The sequence below is a fragment of the Phascolarctos cinereus genome, unplaced genomic scaffold (assembly GCF_003287225.1).
Source record: "Phascolarctos cinereus isolate Bilbo 61053 unplaced genomic scaffold, phaCin_HiC Scaffold_726;HRSCAF=1367, whole genome shotgun sequence".
In the NCBI taxonomy this organism is placed as follows: domain Eukaryota; kingdom Metazoa; phylum Chordata; class Mammalia; order Diprotodontia; family Phascolarctidae; genus Phascolarctos; species Phascolarctos cinereus.
This window is the reverse complement of record NW_027556098.1, coordinates 375,113,482-375,132,002: the sequence shown is the minus strand read 5'-3', so window position 1 is coordinate 375,132,002 and position 18,521 is coordinate 375,113,482. Positions and strand designations below refer to the sequence as shown.

The following is an 18,521-nucleotide window of genomic DNA, read 5'->3' as shown; positions in this document are numbered from 1 at the left end:
GGTATGGCCTCCAGAAAACAGTGACCTTATTTCATAATGCCCCCCACTACCCTGGAACTATATACTTCTGTATATACATATTCTTCTTTGTTAGAATACAAAATCCTTTTGTGTTCAGTCATTTCAGTCCTATCCAACCCTCCTTTGACCCCATTTGGGGTTTTCTTGGCAGAGATACTAGAGTGGTTTGCCATTTCTTTCTCCAGCTCATTTGAAAGATGAGGAAACTGAGGCAAACAGGGTAAAGTGACTTGTCCAGGGTAACATAGCTAGGAAGCGTCTGAGACCAGGTTTGAACTCAGGAAGACCATCTTCTGGACTCCAGGCCTGGCACTCTATCTACTCTGCCACCTAATTGCCCCTGTCCTTGAGGGCAGGGCAAAAGTATTTATTAAACACTTACTATACCCCAAGAACTAAGTTGTGAGGATACAAGTAAGGGTGAAAACACGTCCCTGCCCTCAGAAGCTTATATTCAAACAAAAAGACAACATGCAGGCAGAGCTGTCAATCTATTCCAAGAAGGATTAGCTGTTATCACTCCCCTCCCCTGCTCCCTCCCTCTCCCGGGCACTGCCCCTGTACCTTGTGCTGTAGCCTGAGTGCTGAAGTGAGCAGAGGTGGCCAGGGAGCCCCGGGGACTAGGGGTTGTTGGCGTCACTCGCATTCGAAGCCGGTCCAGCTCACCAAATCGATCAGGAAAGGCCTTCGGCTGGTCTTCCATTTTCTGCCTGTGCCCTGAGAGGAGGGAGGAAGTGTCTGTCAGCATCGAGTTCCAGGAGTTTGCCTTGTCGTCATCCATCCCCACCTCGTCTCTTGCCTCTACTAACCCAGGGAAGGAAAGATTTCACAATCTCCCCCATGACCCCGCCAGGAAGGGTTTCCTTGGGATCTCACTGAAAGGTCTCAGCCTGGGTCTCCCATGATGGAGAGCCAGGATGACAGAATGGAAGCAGCACCGGATCTGGCATTTGAGAACATGAGCCTGAACCCCGACTTTGCTACTGTATGACCTTGGCAAGTTATTTCACCCTTCCAGGCCTCAGTTTCCTCCTCTGTAAGCTGAGGGGGCTGGATGGGATGAAGACTTCTTTCTGCTCTAAGTCCCACACTCTGAAACATAAGCAAAACCTTGGGAGGCTGGGGGAGGGGTGATGCACCTTGGTGGCTGCTACTAGCTCCCTAAAAGATGATGAGAATAATTCAATTCAGTCAACATTTATTAAGCAACCCTTCTCTACTCGAAGCACTGAGAATACAAAGACAAAAGCAAAGCAATGCCAGCCTTCAAGAAGTTTACGTTCTATGGGGTGCGTGTGCGGGAGAATATAACACACACCTACACACAAGTAGATACATAGTATATGCAGAGTAACTTCAAGAGGGAGAACATGATAATAACTGGTGGGGGAGGGGTAGAGGGAGGGAAATAAGGGAAAACTTCACTTAGGAGATAGTTTTAAGGTTTGCAAAGTGCTTTCCAGACACCTTTGTGAGGCAGGAATACGGATCTCAATTTCCCTTTTACACAGAAGGAAACTGAAGCTAACTTTCCACACAGGTGGGAAGTAGCACAGCTGACATTTGAACCCAGATCTTAATTTCCACTTTACCATTCAGCTCCTTCCATGGAAATTTATGCACCTGTAGCTCCTCCCCTGAGAGGGTCATTGCAGGAAGTTTTTAAAGATTGAGGAGATCTTAGCAATCACCTGGTTCAATCCCTTCACTTTACAGATGAGGAAAGAGAGGGTCACACAGGTGCTTATCAGCAGGGCCGAGAACTCAGGTTCTCGGATTTCCAATCCAGGGCTCTTTCCACAGCACGATCCCACGTCCCTTTCTTGGGAGATTATCTGAGTCCAACCCCTTTATGGTAGAGGTGAACTGGTGTCCAAAGAGGGGAAGAGTCTTGGCCAAAGCCATGTGGTAGTATCGGGGGCGGCGCCGAGGCCAGAACCCAAACGGACCAGCCTTCCCACTGGTGCTTGGCTTGGCATTTAAGGCCACTTGTAACCTGGCCCCTCACTAGCTTTCCAGTTTTCTTACACCCTCTTCCCCTCCGCGGTCCCCAAGACCCAGTGACTTGGGCCTCCTGGCTGTTCCATGAACAAGACCCTCCATCTCTCAGCTCCAGGCATGTTCTCTGGCTGTTCACCATGCCTGGACTGCCCTCCCTCATCTCCACCTCCCTGCTTCCCTGGCCTCCATCAAGTCCCAGCTAACGGCTCATCCCCTACAAGAAGCCTTTCCCGAATCTCCTCAATACAAGTGCCTTCCCTCTACCGATGATCTCCAGTTTAATCCTGTAGACATCTTGTGTGTACATAGTTCTGTTTGTATATTGTCTCCCTTCATTGGACTGCAAGCTCCCTGAGGGCAGGGTTTTTACCTTTCTTGGGAGGGGGTGCTCTCCAGCACTTAGCACAATGGCGAGCACACAGCAAGCACTTAATAACTGCTTGTTCACTTGGTTTGTCCTGTCCTACATATGACAATGGCAGCCAAGAAGAGGGAATGCGATTTGGGGCCCTATTAGAAGAAGTGGATTGGCTGGGGTGGGAAAGGGCTGCCTTTCACCACGGTCAGACACCATGGAGAGATCATTTAGGGAAGGGGGATGCCAAGCTGAAGTCCACCCCAAGAATGGCGAAAGGGCTGGGGACCAGGTCATAGGAGACGCGCAAGGACGTAAGTCGGTGAGTCAGGCATTTATTAAGCGCCTACTACGTGCCAGGCACGGTGCTAAGTGCAAGGGATACAAAAAGAGACTGATGGCTTCCCCTGTCCTCAAGGAGCATCCAGTCTAATGGGAGAGGAGAAGATCGGGCAACCCAGCTGCTGTCTTCATACATCTGATGGGCTACCATCTGGAAAATGAAATCAGCGGCCCCTGAGATGTTACCCTGGACTCCAGTGTTGTGACAAGCGGTGACAGAGGCTGCTAGGGCTGTCGTGCTGGGCTGGAGTGAGGGATGGCCTGCCCCCCAGAGCATCCTGGGGAGCCCAAAGGCCCTCTGCCATTGTGTTTGAACCAGTGGCAGAGAGGAAAAGGGCTCCTTTCTACTCAGGAGGACGGGGAAAGGGGAAGCAACCGATGGGCCCCCAAGGCTCCTACAAAGGGGCTCTGCGCTCAGAAGCTCTAAGTGCTCAAACAGACATGCTCCAAACACTGTCTTAGTCATCAGCCCTTCCCCAGGGCCTCATGTTTCTCAAATGGAATATTAAACATTGATTAATCATCTATTTAGAAAGGCAGTGTGGTGTAGGAGTTACACTGAGGTATGGTGGAAAGACTGGCGGACTTGGAGTCACGGGCCTGGAGTAAGAGCACCTATTCTGTCTGGGACTACTTGTGGGTCCTAACCCCTCTGGGCCTCGGTTTCCTCATTTATAAAGTAAGAGACATTGGACTGGGGGAACTCTGAGGTCCCTTTCAGCTCACAGCCTAGACTGGAGGCAGGAAAAGCTAGGTTCAAATGCTGCCTCAGAGACTTTGGGAGAATAACCTCTCTAAGCCTTGGTTTCTTCATCTGTAAAATGGGGGAATAACTGCACCCATCTCCCAGGGACGATGTGAGTTTTAAATGATACTGTACTTGGCAACCTTAAGGCCCTATGTAAACCTAAGTTGCTACCACCACCTACCACCACCATCAGCCACTACCACCACCATCCACCCCCACCATCACTATTTTCAACCACCACCGTCAGCCCTTGCTACTATAATCTACCACTACCACTAACGACCATTCTCCCCACCTTCAACTCTTACCTATCACTCTCACCACCATTCACTTCCACTCACCTCTACCACCATTCACCGCCATCACTACCACAACCACTTACGCCACCACCATTCACCGCCATCACTACCACAACCACTTACGCCACCACCATTCACCGCCATCACTACCACAACCACTTACGCCACCACCATTCACCGCCATCACTACCACAACCACTTACGCCACCACCATTCACCGCCATCACTACCACAACCACTTACGCCACCACCATTCACCGCCATCACTACCACAACCACTTACCCTACCACCATTCACCGCTATCACTACCATGACCACTTATACTACCACCATTCAACATCTGTCTATCTATCTATCTATCTATCTATCTATCTATCTATCTATCTATCCCTACTATCACTACCCACCACCACCACTACATGCCAGGCGCTGTGCCAGGACCTAGAAATACAAATATAAAATGAGAAATATTCCTTGACCTCAAGGAGCTTAATGTTCTACTGGGGGGAACATAATGTACATAGGTGAATAAAAATATGATGCCATTTCCAAAGGGAGGGGCCGCCAAGAGGGGGAGACCAGGAAGGGATTTGAGCGGGTATCCCCTGAGCTGACATCATGCCCTCCTCAACGTGCAGAGGGAACAGCAAAACTCTGGAATCAGAAAACTGGGGTTCAAATCTCCCCTCTGATGTTTATTACTTCTGTGGCCCCGGGCAAGTCACTCAATCTGCTAACAGCCCTAGGTAATTCTCTAAGATTATAAACTGCAGAATAGCTGCCAATATACTGTGGGGCTTATTTCACTTTTTTTTTTCCAGTTTTTATAAGAACCTTTAAAAGATCCTTTGGATGAGGAAGTTTCTTCAACAAGAATTCCCTACACCAAAGATTCTTAACCTGGAGTCCACAGATTAAAAAAAAAAACCCAACAAACACACATTTTGATAACTGTATTTCAATATAATTGATTTTTTTCATGATCCTGAGGATTTTGTTTTATGCATTTTAAAACATTTTGAGAAGAATTTCATAGGTTTCACCAGACTTCCCAAGGAACCCACAACACAAAAAAGGTTACCAACACCTGTATACCAATGAACTCCTAGGTGTGACCCCCAAATTAGGAATTCAAACAAAATAAACCTGAAAACACCCATCAGGTCTGAATTCCTTAGGCACAGCCTGCCTTCTCCTGCCTCCCTGCTTGCACTTCCTCACACCTCCAATGCTATCCCTTGCATCCTAGACTGGCTTGAGAGCCAATCTCAGCCGTCACTCTCTCCGGGACATTTGTCCAGATTTCCCGACAGTCCTAACCTTCCCCCTGGGCCTTGGAGAACCCTGCACTCTCTGATGCATTAAGATATGTGTCCAAACTCTAATCCTGGCCCCCCCCCAGGGGGCCTAGGAGCTCCATGAAGGCAGAATGACCCTTTATCGCCTTATTTAAACTGTGTTTCTCATGCCTGAGGCCAAGCATGCCTGGCCAATGTGAGAAGCTTAATAAACACTCCTTGAATAAATAGGAATTGGGAAAGGCACTGGATGGGGAGTCAGGAGTCTCCCAAGTCTCTGGGTGACCTCAGTCTTCTCATCTACAAGACATGGGAGGGGTGGGAGGGAGGCAGACACTCTCAGTATGTTACTAACAAAGACCAATACTGATACAGGTTCAAGGTTTGCAAAGTGCTTTTATGCACATTATATAACAGCACAAGAAGGGACACTAGTGATCATCTGGTCTTACTCCTCTCATTTTATGGAGGAGAAAATTGAGGTACAGAGAGATGAGACAGACTGCAAGGCAGAGATGTAGTGGGAAAGAGCACAGTCTCTGGATTCAAAGGGCCTGAGTTCAAATCTCACCTCTGACAGGTATGACCTTAGGCAATTAACTGAAGCTTCCTGGGCCTCAGCTACCTCAACTGAAGAGGGGGAGGGGGCTGGCCTGTGAGGTCCCTTCTCACCCTAAATCTATAATGTGGCCAAGCTGGGATTCAAATCTGTGGAAAGAATGTTGGCTCTGGAGCCGGAGGCCCTGGGCTCAAATCCTGCTTGTGTTATTAACTTTGGGAAGTCAATTTGTTTCACTGGTCCTCAGTTTCCTCATCTGTAAAATGAGGGAGCTGTGTCATATGGCATCTGAAGCCCCTCCGAGCTCCAGCTATTATCCTGTGATTCTGAGATCAAAAGCAGCATTTTTGGCTCCAATATCATTCTGCCTCCCAAACCTCTCAAGTTTAATTGCTCTTATGCTATGAATGAATGAGTCCCCTTGCCTCCATGAGGACACATCTTGGCCAGGGGAGTAGGTGAGGAGGTACGGGGGATCCGGGGAGGGGAGGAGCTCAGCTTACCAAAACTGAAGGTCTAGGGCCCTAGGGTACAGTCAGCTGGATCTCAGGGCAGAGAGGAAAAGGACAGGGAGGGAGAGAGGAGTGGTGCTCAGGGGTATTAGAAGAAGTAAACAAACAAAAAACCCCAAAGCCCCCAGCCCAGCCCAGCCTGACCCAGGGGAAGAGAGCCTTCTGAGGCCCGGGATAACACATCCTTCCCTCGTTTGAAGTGGGCCTGCTTACGACATCAGGTCATGCCGCTCTTGGCACCGGCCCCCTTGGCGGACCCAGACACAGACTCTACTGTCTCTGCCCAGCCCGAGGTGGCAGGGGAAGGGGCTGGGCGGGGGGGGGGCACGGTGTTGCAATAGCAGTGGCTTCTCAGGAGATTTACAATGACTGGAAGCTGTCTCTGCAAAGCCAGATTAAAAAGAGGAGAAGGAAAAGAAAACAACTCGAAAACTGCCCTGATCCTTTGACAAGGTCCCAAAGGCCATGGTGACCTGGGATGCTGATGAATGTCTGTGTCTTTGAGAAGGCGGGGCTGAGAAGGCAGGGTGGACCTGGCAGCCAGAACACCTCACAGCGGGAGATGAGAGATTGAAAGGCCTGACATGGGAGAATCCTGAGCCCTGGAGGCCATTCACCACTAGACTTATGATCAGAGGACCTGCCTTTGAATCCTACCTCTGATGCTAGCTTTGTGACCCTGGGCAAGGCCCTCAAATTCTCTGGCATTTCATCCTCATCCATGAAATGAGAGAGGTTGGCCCATACTGAATCCTAATAATTATTACCCTCTATGATTATTCCATATGACACTCTGGAGGGGCAAGACTGGGTTGAGCCTGGCCATTCTAAACCCATCCCTGATTATGGGGACTGGAAGAACGCTGGTGCTTTTCCTTCACCTTAAACAATCCCAGCTCACTCTCATATAGCCCTAGCAATGTTACAAGCACTTCCTGTTACCTCCTCTGATCCTTGGAAGGTGAGGATAATCCTGTCCATTTACAGTTTTAGAAAATAGAGGCCTGAAGAACCAAAGTGTCAGAGGATCACAGAATATCAAGAGAAGGAAGGTGCCTTTTAAAAGTCAAGTAGTCCAACCAGTAACTGACCCCAAATCCCCTCTCCACTAGGGGCCAACAAACAGTGGTCCAGCCTGCACTGGAAGACTTCAGGTCATCACTGAACCAATTAACAACAACTCTTTGGGTCCCCATCATTCAACCAGGTCCTCATTCAATTACACAAACTATCTATCAGCTAACCCTCTCTCCATCTGGTCCACAAAGGCAGCATGGGAGCCTGCGCTTCAGAAATGGGGACAAACCCACTCACGGCAATTGGCCTGCAGTTTCCTCACTGTGCTCAGCTGGCAGGGATTGGGGAGGGGGGTGTTCCAGGCATGGAGGAACAGTCTGACTGGAACAGGAAGTGTAGGACGGAATATAATGCTCGAAAGGTAGCTTGCAGCCAGCTTATGGAGGACCTTGAATGCCAAGGTAAGACACGCTATCCTATAGGCAACAGGGAGCCATTGATGGTCGTAGAGAAGAGGGGTGGTCTGGCCTAATTGTTTTGGCCATTATATGATGGAGGGAGAGAGGGAGGGAAAAGGGAACAGAGACAGAGACAGAGATGGGACTCAGAATACAAATGCTCAGAGGGCGGAAAGAGGATTGTGGAGATGGAGAAGAAACAGTCAGAGATAGGAAGGGAACCAGGAGAGATCCTCACAGGAGCCAAGAGGAGTGTGCAGGAAGAAAAGGTTGACCAACAGTGTCAAAATAAAGGTCAAGGCATCTAGGTGTCATAGTGGTATTTATAACACTGGGTGGAATCAGAGAGATCTGAGTTCAAATGCTCCCTCAGACCCTCACAATATGGTCACCCTGTCTTTCTGGATACTCTCTCTTCTCCAGGTTTTCATGATGTGGTTGTTTCCTCAGTCTCCTCCTACCCTCCCCACAGCTCCTTCTCAGTCTCCTTTGCCGGATCTTCATCCAGGTCATGCCCACTAGACCATGGTCTGTTCTGGGCCCACCGATCACTCTATTCTCTCACTTGATGAGATCATTAGCTCTTGTACATTTAATTACCACCTCTATGCAGATGACTCCTGGATTTATCCATCCAGTACTAGTTTGCTGAGTTCCAGCCCCAAATCACCAACTGCCTCGTGGATGTCTCCAGCCAAACGTCACCAAAGCATCTTAAACACAACGCATGATGAGTCTAAAAGAAGATTCATTACCCAGCTCCAAACTCCTCTTTCTATCTGACCCCCATCCTCCCAGTCACCCCAACTCAGGCCTTTGGCATCATCCTCACTTTCACTCACCCCACAGATCCAATCCATCACCAAATCTTGTCATTTTTATCTCCACAATACTGCCCATCTATGCTCCCTTCTCTCCACTCACAAAGCCACCACCTTAGTCCATGCCCTCATCACCACTTTCCTGGATTATGGGAACAGGCTTCTAATTGATGCCCCTGCCCCACGTCTCTCTCCACTCCGATTGATCTTCCACTCACCGTCAAAGGGATTTCTCTAAAGGTCGGTCTGATCATGTCACAATCCCCTCTCTGCATAAACTCCGGCAGCTCCCTATTACTTTCAAGATCAAATATAAAGTCTTCTGATTAGCTCCTTTCTAACTTCTCCAGCCTTCTTACACTTTACTTCTCTCCAGGTACTCACTGATCCAGAGACACCCACCTCCTGTTATTCTGTGAACCTGACACTCCATCTCCAGATGGAGTCTTCGCACTCAGCTGTCCTCCCACCTCACCTCGACCTCTCAGTTTCTTTATTGTCAAGTCTCAACTCAAATCCTGCTTTCCACAGCAGAAGACCCTTCTCCCTTTTCCTTACACTCCTCTACCCTCCCCCAGCTGCTGGTGCCTTCCCTCTGAGACTCCTTTCCATTTATGGGGTGTGTGTGTGTGTGTGTGTGTGTGTGTGTGTGTGTGTGTGTGTGTGTGTGTGTGTGTGTGTGTGAGAGAGCGAGAGCAAGACAAAAAGGGAAAGGAAGGAGAAAGAGACACAGAGAGAGGAGAGAGAAGAAGAGACAGACAAAGAGAAAGGGAGAGAGACAGAGAGAAAAGAGAGGAAGAGAGAGACACATAGAGACAGAGAAAGAAAGAGACAGAGAAAAAGAGAAGAGAGAAGAGGGAGAGAGAGAGAGGATAGAGAGGAAGACATAGAGAGAGACAAAGAGAAAGGAAGACACAGGGAGAGAAAAGAGAAGGACACACATAAGGAGAGACAGAGAAAGGGAGAGACAGAGAAAAAAAGAGAGGAGAGGAGAGAGACAGAGACAGAGACAGAGAATAGAGAGGACGAGACAGAGAGAGAGACAAAAAGAGAAAAGAAAGAGAGAAAAGAGAGGAAGAGAGACAGAGAAAGAGAGAGACAGAGAAAAAGAGAAACAGAGAAAAAGAGAGGAGAGAAAGAGAGAGAGAGAGAGAGAGAGAGAGAGAGAGAGAGAGAGAGAGAGAGAGAGAGAGAGAGAAAGGAAGAAAGACACAGAGAGAGAAAAGAGGAAGAGACACACATAAGGAGAGACACAGAAAGGGAGAGACAGAGAGAAAAAGAGAGGAGAGAAGAGAGAGGGAGAGAGAGAGAGAGAGTGCGCGCGAGCGAGCTCATAGTACTATACATGCGGTTCACAGTATAGTACATGGCACAGTACATGGTTCTTCGCGTGCTGCACCTCCCATTAGAATGTGAGCCCCTAAAAGGACTGGTCTCTGCTCTCGCCTTCTTCTTGGGTATCCCCAGTATTTAGTTAGTACAGTGCCCAGCCCATGGTAAGCGTTTACTAAATACCTGGTGACTGACAGGATAAGTCACTTGGCCTCCGTCTGAGCCTCAGTTCCCCATCCTGTGAAATGAGGCCCTGAAGGTCCCTTCCAGCTCTAAATTCATAGCCCTGTGTTTAAGGGGGTCACTGGCAAGAGCAGCTTTGAGTGGTGAGATTAAAAGGCAGATTGCCAGGGGCGCAGGAAGGAGTGGTTGGTGCGAAACTGTAGGCAGTGAATCTAGGTAACTCTAGAAGTTTGGTGGTGAAAGGGGAGGAGAGGTGGGCGAAGAGGGCTGAAGGGGTTGGCAGATCAAGAGAAAGTGGTTTTGGGTTTGTTTGCTTTTTTCAGGGTAAGGGTAAGAAGCTAGTTGAGAGAGTGTTGAATATGCATAAGAGAGAGGGGCTGGGCCAAACTCAGGGAGGGATGGAATCCAGGGTACAAGTGAAGGCACCAGCCTTGGCAAGAAGGGACAACTTCATGTGCTGAGACTAATGGGTCATGACACAGAGAAGTAGAGAAAAGAACATCCAAAGGAGAAGGCTTCAGACTTCTGGAGAAAGTAGCAGGTAAGGTCACCCACCGATGGGGGCTCAGAGGATGGAGGTGGTAGCGGTGGCAGAACGGGGCAGGGTTGACGCTAGGGACTTGGGAGAGGAGGAGAAAGTCTGGAACGATGACTAGGAGGAATGATGGCGATAAGGCTGGCTGTAAGCTACCCAGCAAGGAGGAGCCACACTGGGGCTGGGATTTGGGTCTCCTGACTCCACTGAGCCTGAAGCATGGAATACACCCACTCAGGGTCCTACGTATCGATGATGAGACCCACATCTGCTGGCGCCTGGGAAGGGCCCAGCTCCCTGTGGCTTCTGAGAACAGTTCCCCCCACAGGGCAAGAATGGTGAGAGGTCAAGTGATTGCCTAGACTCAAGAGGCCTTAAGGGGTGGCACCCGATGGTCTCTCCAGGTGGCAATGGCTGGGGAGGGGGCACGGTTCTAGCTAGCTCACTCTGAAGGTGGTCATGGAGGGCAGGGAAGAGAGCAACCAGAAGCCAGAGTCCTGGAGGAATTCATCTCCCAGAGCCCTAAGCAGGTGGGAGTCACTTCCTCCCTGAGCCTGGGGGCTCCCAAAGAGCCAAAATGATCTGGGGGGTGGTGTCTGTAAGACTAGAGACCATCTCCTCCCCACAGACTGAGAGCGGAGATGATGTTTCTCCATGGAGGAGGAGAGTTCTCCAAGATAAAAATTGTCTTGGCCACCAGACTTGGATACTCCTTGAAGGGTACTGAGGTCATGACCTATCTACCTCATAAAATAAGCCTCACGTACCTTCTCTTCAAGGAAACCCTTACTCATCCTCCCCAGTTGAATAAAAACCCCATAAGGTGAAACATAGACAGCTAGGTTCCAAGGGATGATGATGATGGTGATGATGAGGACGATGGTGGTTCATTGAGTGCTTTCTTCACTACAGTGAGGTTAAGATGGAGACAGTGTAAGTAATGCTATCCTCATTTAACAGATGAGGAAAATGGAGCTCAGAGGGCGGAGGGACTTGCCTGGGATCTAACAGCTGGTAAGTGCCAGAAGCAGAGCTAGTAAGGCCATCACAAATGAGGTCTACTGACTCTATGTCCAGTGTTCTAGGGCACTATCCACTGGCATCTCTGGCAAGCGATGACGTTTGCTGGTGTTACAATGGGGGTGGGGTTTCAACACCTCAAGGACGTCACAGGACAGGAGTTCTTAGATGAGGGCTGTGAATTTGTTTTTAAAATATTTTGATAACCGCATTTCAACATCATCACTAATAATAACAATACTAATATTACTAATAGTAACGACAGCCAGCATATATAGTACCTACCATGTACCAGGGACTATGCTAAGCACTTTACAAACAATATTTCATTTTATTCTTACAATAACCCCAGGAGATATATGCTATTCCTATCCCCATTTGCCAGTTGAGGAAACTGAGGCAAACAGAGTTTAAGTGACTTGCCCAGGGTCACAAAGCTAGCTGTGTCAGACGTCAGATCTGAACTCTCTTTGCCATCTCATGAATTTTATGAATTTAAAAGCATCATTCTGAGAAGGGGCCAGTGGGCTTTCTGATTGCCCAAGGGGACCAGGACATGGAGTGGTTTAGGAGAGACTCTCAGATTGAGAGCTAGAAGGAAGCCCAAATCCTTCACTTTCCAGGTGAGGAAAGCCAGGCCCAGAGAGACTTGACTTCCTTAAGGCCACACAGGTAGTAAGAAGTCAGGACTCAAACCCAGGTCCTCTGACCTGATGACAGAAGTAATGCTAAGCCCGAGGTGACATCTCTAGGTTACATCATTGTCTCCATCTTTCTCCCACATTGCCCGCTGGAGTCACGATGGGGGTTTAGGGTGGGGAAGATACCAAGTAAGCTTCAGAACCAGGGACCTAGGACATGAGACAGAGAGTCAGAGGGACCGGCAGTCAACGAGCCCTTACTGTGTGCCAAGCTCAAAGGAATGCAAAGAAAGGTCCTTGCCCTCAAGAGGCTTATGTTCTAAGGGGGGAACAACACATAAATATCTAGAGACATACAGAGAAGTAGAGAAGGAATCTGAGAGTAGGAAAGGCCTCCTACAGAAGGTGGGATCTGAGCTGAGTCCTGAAAGAAGCCAGGACACCAGGAGGCAGAGGGGAGGGAGCAGAACAGGCCTGGGCTGTGCTGGTCAGTCACAAGAACTGAGTGTGAGGACTCACTAGCTGTGTGGCCTATGATGAGCCCACATAACCTTTCCAAGTCTGTCTCCCCACCTCAAAAATGGTGCTAATGACAATTTACCCTCTCCATCCTCACTGGGAGGTGGGAATCAAGGACTTTGAAAACCTTCAAACGCTATAGAAACATCACTGATGATTACTCCAGTCCTGTAATTTGGGGACTAATTATGCAGCAAGAATTAGATTAAAACTGGAAGGAATGAACAGGAATTTTGGATGGATCCAGGAGTTCCTGAAGCCAGTTGGAGAGGCAGTGACAACATGTCTGAGCTCAGAAACCACAAGTTTGTTCTGTTGGGGTTGGGGTCATCCAAATACCAAAAGGGGCGGAAGGCAAGCCAGGAGCGGACAGATACACCTAAACTGGGGGAGTCTGAAGACTGGCCAAGGCCTGCTGGAACTGCCAAGAGGGCAGGAAGCTGGACAGTGGTTTGGAAGCTCCCTTTGGAAGGAAGCAAGAGCCAAAGTGAATAAACGGGAAGGGAAATGGAGGTTGCAGGCCTTGGAAAAGTGGCACGTGTTTGACATCCCTGAGTAAGGGTTGAAGGGAGCAGGTGGAGGGAGGGCTCACGCAGCTACTGGGGGACACAGCATGCCAACAACTATGTATGAACAAGATGTATACTGGCTGAATGGAAGATAATCCCCAGAGGGAAGGCACCAGCACTGAGATGGACAGAAAAGGCTTCCTGGACAAGGTTGGACTTTTAGCTGGGACCTAAAGGAACCCAGGAGGCAGAAATGAGGAGGGAGACATGCTGTCAACATGCTGAAGCCGTATGTTCTAACGTTCACGTTGGCTCTAACTATTCTGCGTTCTGAGGGTTTTTCTGCACCAATGTGCCAGGGACAAGGTTCTAAGAACCCTTCCATCTCTAACATTCAATGGTTCTAAGGCCTCTCTTAGGACCAACACTCTGTTTTAAGTTCCCTTCCTGCTCTGACCTTCCATGTTCTAAGATCCTTTCCAGCCTGAGATCTGGGCCAGAACTGCCTCCCCCACTCCCTAGACACACCTTTTCACCTTCTTGAAAGACAGAATAGTGTAAAGCCATCATTCCCTCCCCTCCCTTTTCACCTCCTTGTGTGGTATAAAGAGCTGGATTGAGCACCAGAGGTCCTGGGTTTGCTGCCCTTACTAAAAGTGTGACTTTGGGGGCGAGTCATTTCCCCCTCTTAGAGCCTCAATTTCCATATCTGTGCAAGGAGGAGGCTGGATTAAATCAAGGGTTCTTCTTATGAGCTAGGGACTCATTGGGCAGTCTGGTGAAGCCTATGGACCCCTTCGAAGAATCATATCTTTAAATGCATAAAATGAAATACACAGGATCACAAAGGAAACCAATTATATTGAGATACAGTGATCAAAATGCATGTTAAAAACTCAACGAATTCAGAGGCCCCAGGTTAAGAGCCTCTGCTCTATGTTAAAATACAAACTTCCTGGCCTGGCACTGAATGTCTGCTGCAGTTGCATTTCTGTTTTATTTCCCATAGTTCTGCTTTGCCCATTCTCATTTCCAGCCCAAATGGATTACTAATTGCTCCATGGGCTTGGCCTTCCACTGACTGTCCCCCTCCCCTCCAGCCTCCTCAAAGGCTCAGCTCAGGGACCACCTCCTATGCTCCCCCTTCCCTTCCCCCACCCGGCTGGCAGGGTTCTCTCCTCCTTCGGTGACCTTGGATCGACTTACCTGAGTACATGGGACACTGCCCTCCCTCCAAGGATGGAGGCTCTTTGAAGGCACAGACTGTTTCGTCTTCATCTCCGAATCATTAGTGCCCAGGGATCCACGTGTCTCTGCCACATGCCTAGAACATCCCCATCTGGCCCTGCACGTATCCCTGGCTTCCTCAGGTCTCAGCTAGAATGCTGTCCTCCACACGGAGCCTTCCGCTGCACTCTAGGGCCTTCCCTCTAGTGCGCACCAGAGGGAATTAAGGCAGCCTCCAATTTACTCGTCTACATCTTATTTGCATGTTGTGCCCCCCTCCCCCAATCAGACTGGGAGTTTCTTAAGGACAGGGCCTGGCTTTTGCTTTTCTTTGTATCCCTAGTGCTTAACATGGTGTTTGGTACACAGTAGGTGTTTAATAAATGCTTACTGCCTAATACATGTTTGTAGAACTGAATGGAAATGTAGGAAAGGCAGAATATAATACAGAATGAGATGGAAGGGACCTTAGAACAGAGAATGTCAGATATGGGAGGGCCCTCAGGACACAGAATGTCAGAGCTGGGAGGGGTCTTAGAACAGAGAATGTCAGAGCTGGGAGGGCCCTTAGAACACAGGAAGTCAGAGCTGGGAGGGCCCTTAGAACACAGAATGTCAGAGCTGGGAGGGCACCTTGGACACAGAATGTCAGAGCTGGGAGGGCACCTTGGACACAGAATGTCAGAGATGGGGGGGCCCTTAGGACATTAAAGCTAGAAAGTAGACACTGGGGAATGGGAGGTGTTAGAATTGAGGGAAGAAGCCTCTCTAGGAACCCTAAGCTACACAGCCTAGTCCCTGGGCCTCTTCTTGCCTCTATTCTCTGGGGAACCACAAGCCAAAGGGAGGAGGGGAAGTTCCCTGCTTGGGGAAGCCAAGGTGTTTGATACATGGGGACAACAGAGATACTAAAGCAAAAGCCCCCCACAGGACAAGCTGAACCACTGCAGGGCTGGGGGAGGCCAGAGCCTCGAGACCCCCTCCTCTTGTCTTCAGCCTGTCCCTTTTCCTGCTGACCTCAACTTTCAGAGGGGGCCCCTCCGCCCAGCCAGGCCGGGCCCCACTCCCTGAGGCAGGCTGTGCCCAGAGGAGCCGAGAGAAAGGAACGCCAGCTCCCTTTAAGTCTGATGGTGTCCCAATCTCCTACTAGTAAGGCTGAGGTGGGTCCCAGTGGGGGACCACAGGACTGGCTGGGCCTGGGCAGTCGCCAGAAGGACAGTAGCTCTGAGCCACCTTCCCTACCACCTGCCTAAATAGCCACTAGCGAGTCAGGGAGGCTACAGAGATGCTTCTAAATCTCTCCTTCCAGACCCCTTGAAAAGGCAGGAGGACCCTTCAGGATCCATGCATCCCAATGCCCAGAGGCCTTGGAGTTAAGACAGTCTGGTGCAGGCATCCCTCAAGCACCTTCCCTGTGCCTGGCTCTGGGCCCTTCCTTTAGGCAGGTGTATTTTTAAGCCTCACCCACAGCCCTGATGTCTCCTCTGGTCTCCTGCCCCAGGCCAGAATGCTCCCACCCCTCCTCAGCCCATGGTCTTCTGCTCTAACCACAGTCTTTCCTGCTCTCTATACGCCATGTTCACGTCTATGCCTCCCATCCACTCTGGGGCACCAAAGCCCTACCACCACTGATCCCCCTGTCCTTCCTCATTCCGTTACCACACATACAGGGGAAACCCTGCTCCCTCCCTAGGGTCTGCTGAACCCCAGAGCACAGAGCCATAGGTGGCAAGACAGGGGGACGACCAGCACAGGCCATCAGGTGCCAGCAGAGCAAGGACCTCCAAGCAACCTTCCCCCAAAAGTACACAGTCAGACCTGTGAGAACTGAAAGGGACCTCAGAACGTGGAATGTCAGAGCTGGGAGGGACCTCAGAACATGGAATGTCAGAGCTGGGAGGGACCTCAGAACATGGAATATCAGAGCTGGGAGGGACCTCAGAACTTGGAATGTCAGAGCTGGGAGGGCCCTTAGAACACGGAATGTCAGAGCTGGGAGGGCCCTTAGAACACGGAATGTCAGAGCTGGGAGGGCCCTTAGAACATAGAATGTCAGTGATGAAAGAGACCTCAGAACTTGGAATGTCAGAGCTGGGAGGGCCCTTAGAACGTGGAATGTCAGTGATGGAAGAGACCTCAGAACTTGGAATGTCAGAGCCGGGAGGGCCCTTACAACACGGAATATCAGAGCTGGGAGGGCCCTTAGAACGTGGAATGTCAGTGATGGAAGAGACCTCAGAACTTGGAATGTCAGAGCTGGGAGGGACATCAGAACATGGAATGTCAGAGCTGGGAAGGACCTCAGAACACGGAATGTCAGAGCTGGGAGGGACCTCAGAACATGGAATATCAGTGATAGAAGAGACCTCAGAACTTGGAATGTCAGAGCTGGGAGGGTCCTTAGAACATGGAATGTCAGAGCTGGGAGGGCCCTTAGAACATGGAATATCAGAGCTGGGAGGGCCCTTAGAACGTGGAATGTCAGTGATGGAAGAGACCTCAGAACTTGGAATGTCAGAGCTGAGGGATTTTAGGACAGAGAGTGTAAGAACTGGGAGAGATTACAAAACACTTTGTCAGAGTTGGGAGGGCCCTTGGAACCCAAAATGTCAGAGCTGGGAGGGCCTTTGGAACACAGGATGTCAAAGCTGGGAAGGATCTCAGGACATAAAATGTCAGAAATGGAGGAAACTAACATAGAGAAAATCAGAGCTAGGACTTCAAAATATAGAATGGGTGAGGATCTTGTTCAGCTCCATTTCCACCAGAGCTTTGGTCCTCAATGTTTTGCCACCTTGCTTTTAGCCCAGTTCCCACACGCTCCCCTCTTCTGTTATTAGAAAGCCTTTGGGGCTTTCCCCGGGGATTCTCAGAAACGAGATGCTGGGTTCTTCCCCAGGCCTCTGCATGGAGCCACTCAGGCTCAGATGGTGCCTCCTCCTCACGAGCCCTCGGGGGAGGGGGGGCGGGGTGTAAGGAGAGACTGTTCCCCTCTGAGGCGGTGGCTCTGTTCCTGTCTGGGATTCTTTCTGTCTCCCGGGTGACTGCTGAGGATCTGGGTGACAGAGGCAGGGGCGGGGGGCAGGAGGACCACTGATAAGGGAATACAGAAGGCTGCCGCCCGCTCTCTGCGAACATGCAAACTCACGGGCAAAGCCACTCAATAACCAGAGGGGCTCAGGTCCTCTGGAGGGACCAGGAACAGCATCTGGAGTCACAGGACGCGAGTTTGAATCCAGACTGCACTGTTCTTTATGTGCTTAACTAAGACATGAACCCATTCCCAGTCTCATTTTCCTTCTCTGAAAAGGGGGTGGCCCAGATGTTTCCCCAGGTCTCTTCTGTGCTGTGATTCTACAGCTCGCAGAGGCCTTGAAGTCAGAGACCTGGGTTCAAATCTTGCTGAGACACCTAGTAGCTGTGGGACCACAGCTAGGTTCCCTGACTTCTCAAACGGGGACAACACATGCTTGTGGCTCTTTGTGGCAGGGCTGCTCATGCAGATTAAGGTGAGGTAAGCTATGACAAACACTTCTGTGACTCTCGGAGAACAATTCAGGTCCCTCTGCTTTCGGCAGCAGTCAGACCACAGCGAAGGGGAGTCTTGTCTCCAGGAGCAGCCCACAGGCTGGGGCAATCTGGCAGCTCTCTGCCCCAAACATCGGGAATTTCCTCATTAGGGATTCAGGCCTTTTGGTCAAGCATTGTCTTTTCCAGGGTCCTTCTCTGCCATGTAAATGACTCTGGAAGGGACAGCAGACCTTGAGGGTCTGACCTAGCTGAGAGGGTCGTGTCTACCCAGATCCAGACAGAAGAGGGTTTGGCTTGAACAGAGGGCAGGCTAAGACGGTGGGGGCTGAACACGGTGACGTGCATGAGTCACTGGACACAGAGGGTCAGAGCTGGGAGAGCCCTTAGAACATGAAATGTCAGAGCTAGGAGGGCCCTTAGAACACAGAATGTCAGAACTGGAAGGTGCCTTAGAACACAAGATGTCAGAACTGGAAGGTGCCTTAGAACACAGAATGCCAGAACTGGAAGGTGCCTCAGAACACAGGATGCCAGAACTGGAAGGTGCCTTGGAACACAGGATGTCAGAACTGGGAGGTGCCTTGGAACATAG

The 18,521-nt window shown here is 50.0% G+C and overlaps 1 protein-coding gene across 1 annotated transcript in view; it reads right to left on the bottom strand.

Moving 5' to 3' along the window:
- RUNX3 (RUNX family transcription factor 3) overlaps nt 1-18,521 on the bottom strand; it is a 108,097-nt gene that overhangs the window by 10,640 nt on the left and 78,936 nt on the right. The window contains 1 exon segment of the mRNA XM_020983129.2: nt 586-738. Within this exon segment, the coding sequence (XP_020838788.1) occupies nt 586-738 (153 nt within the window).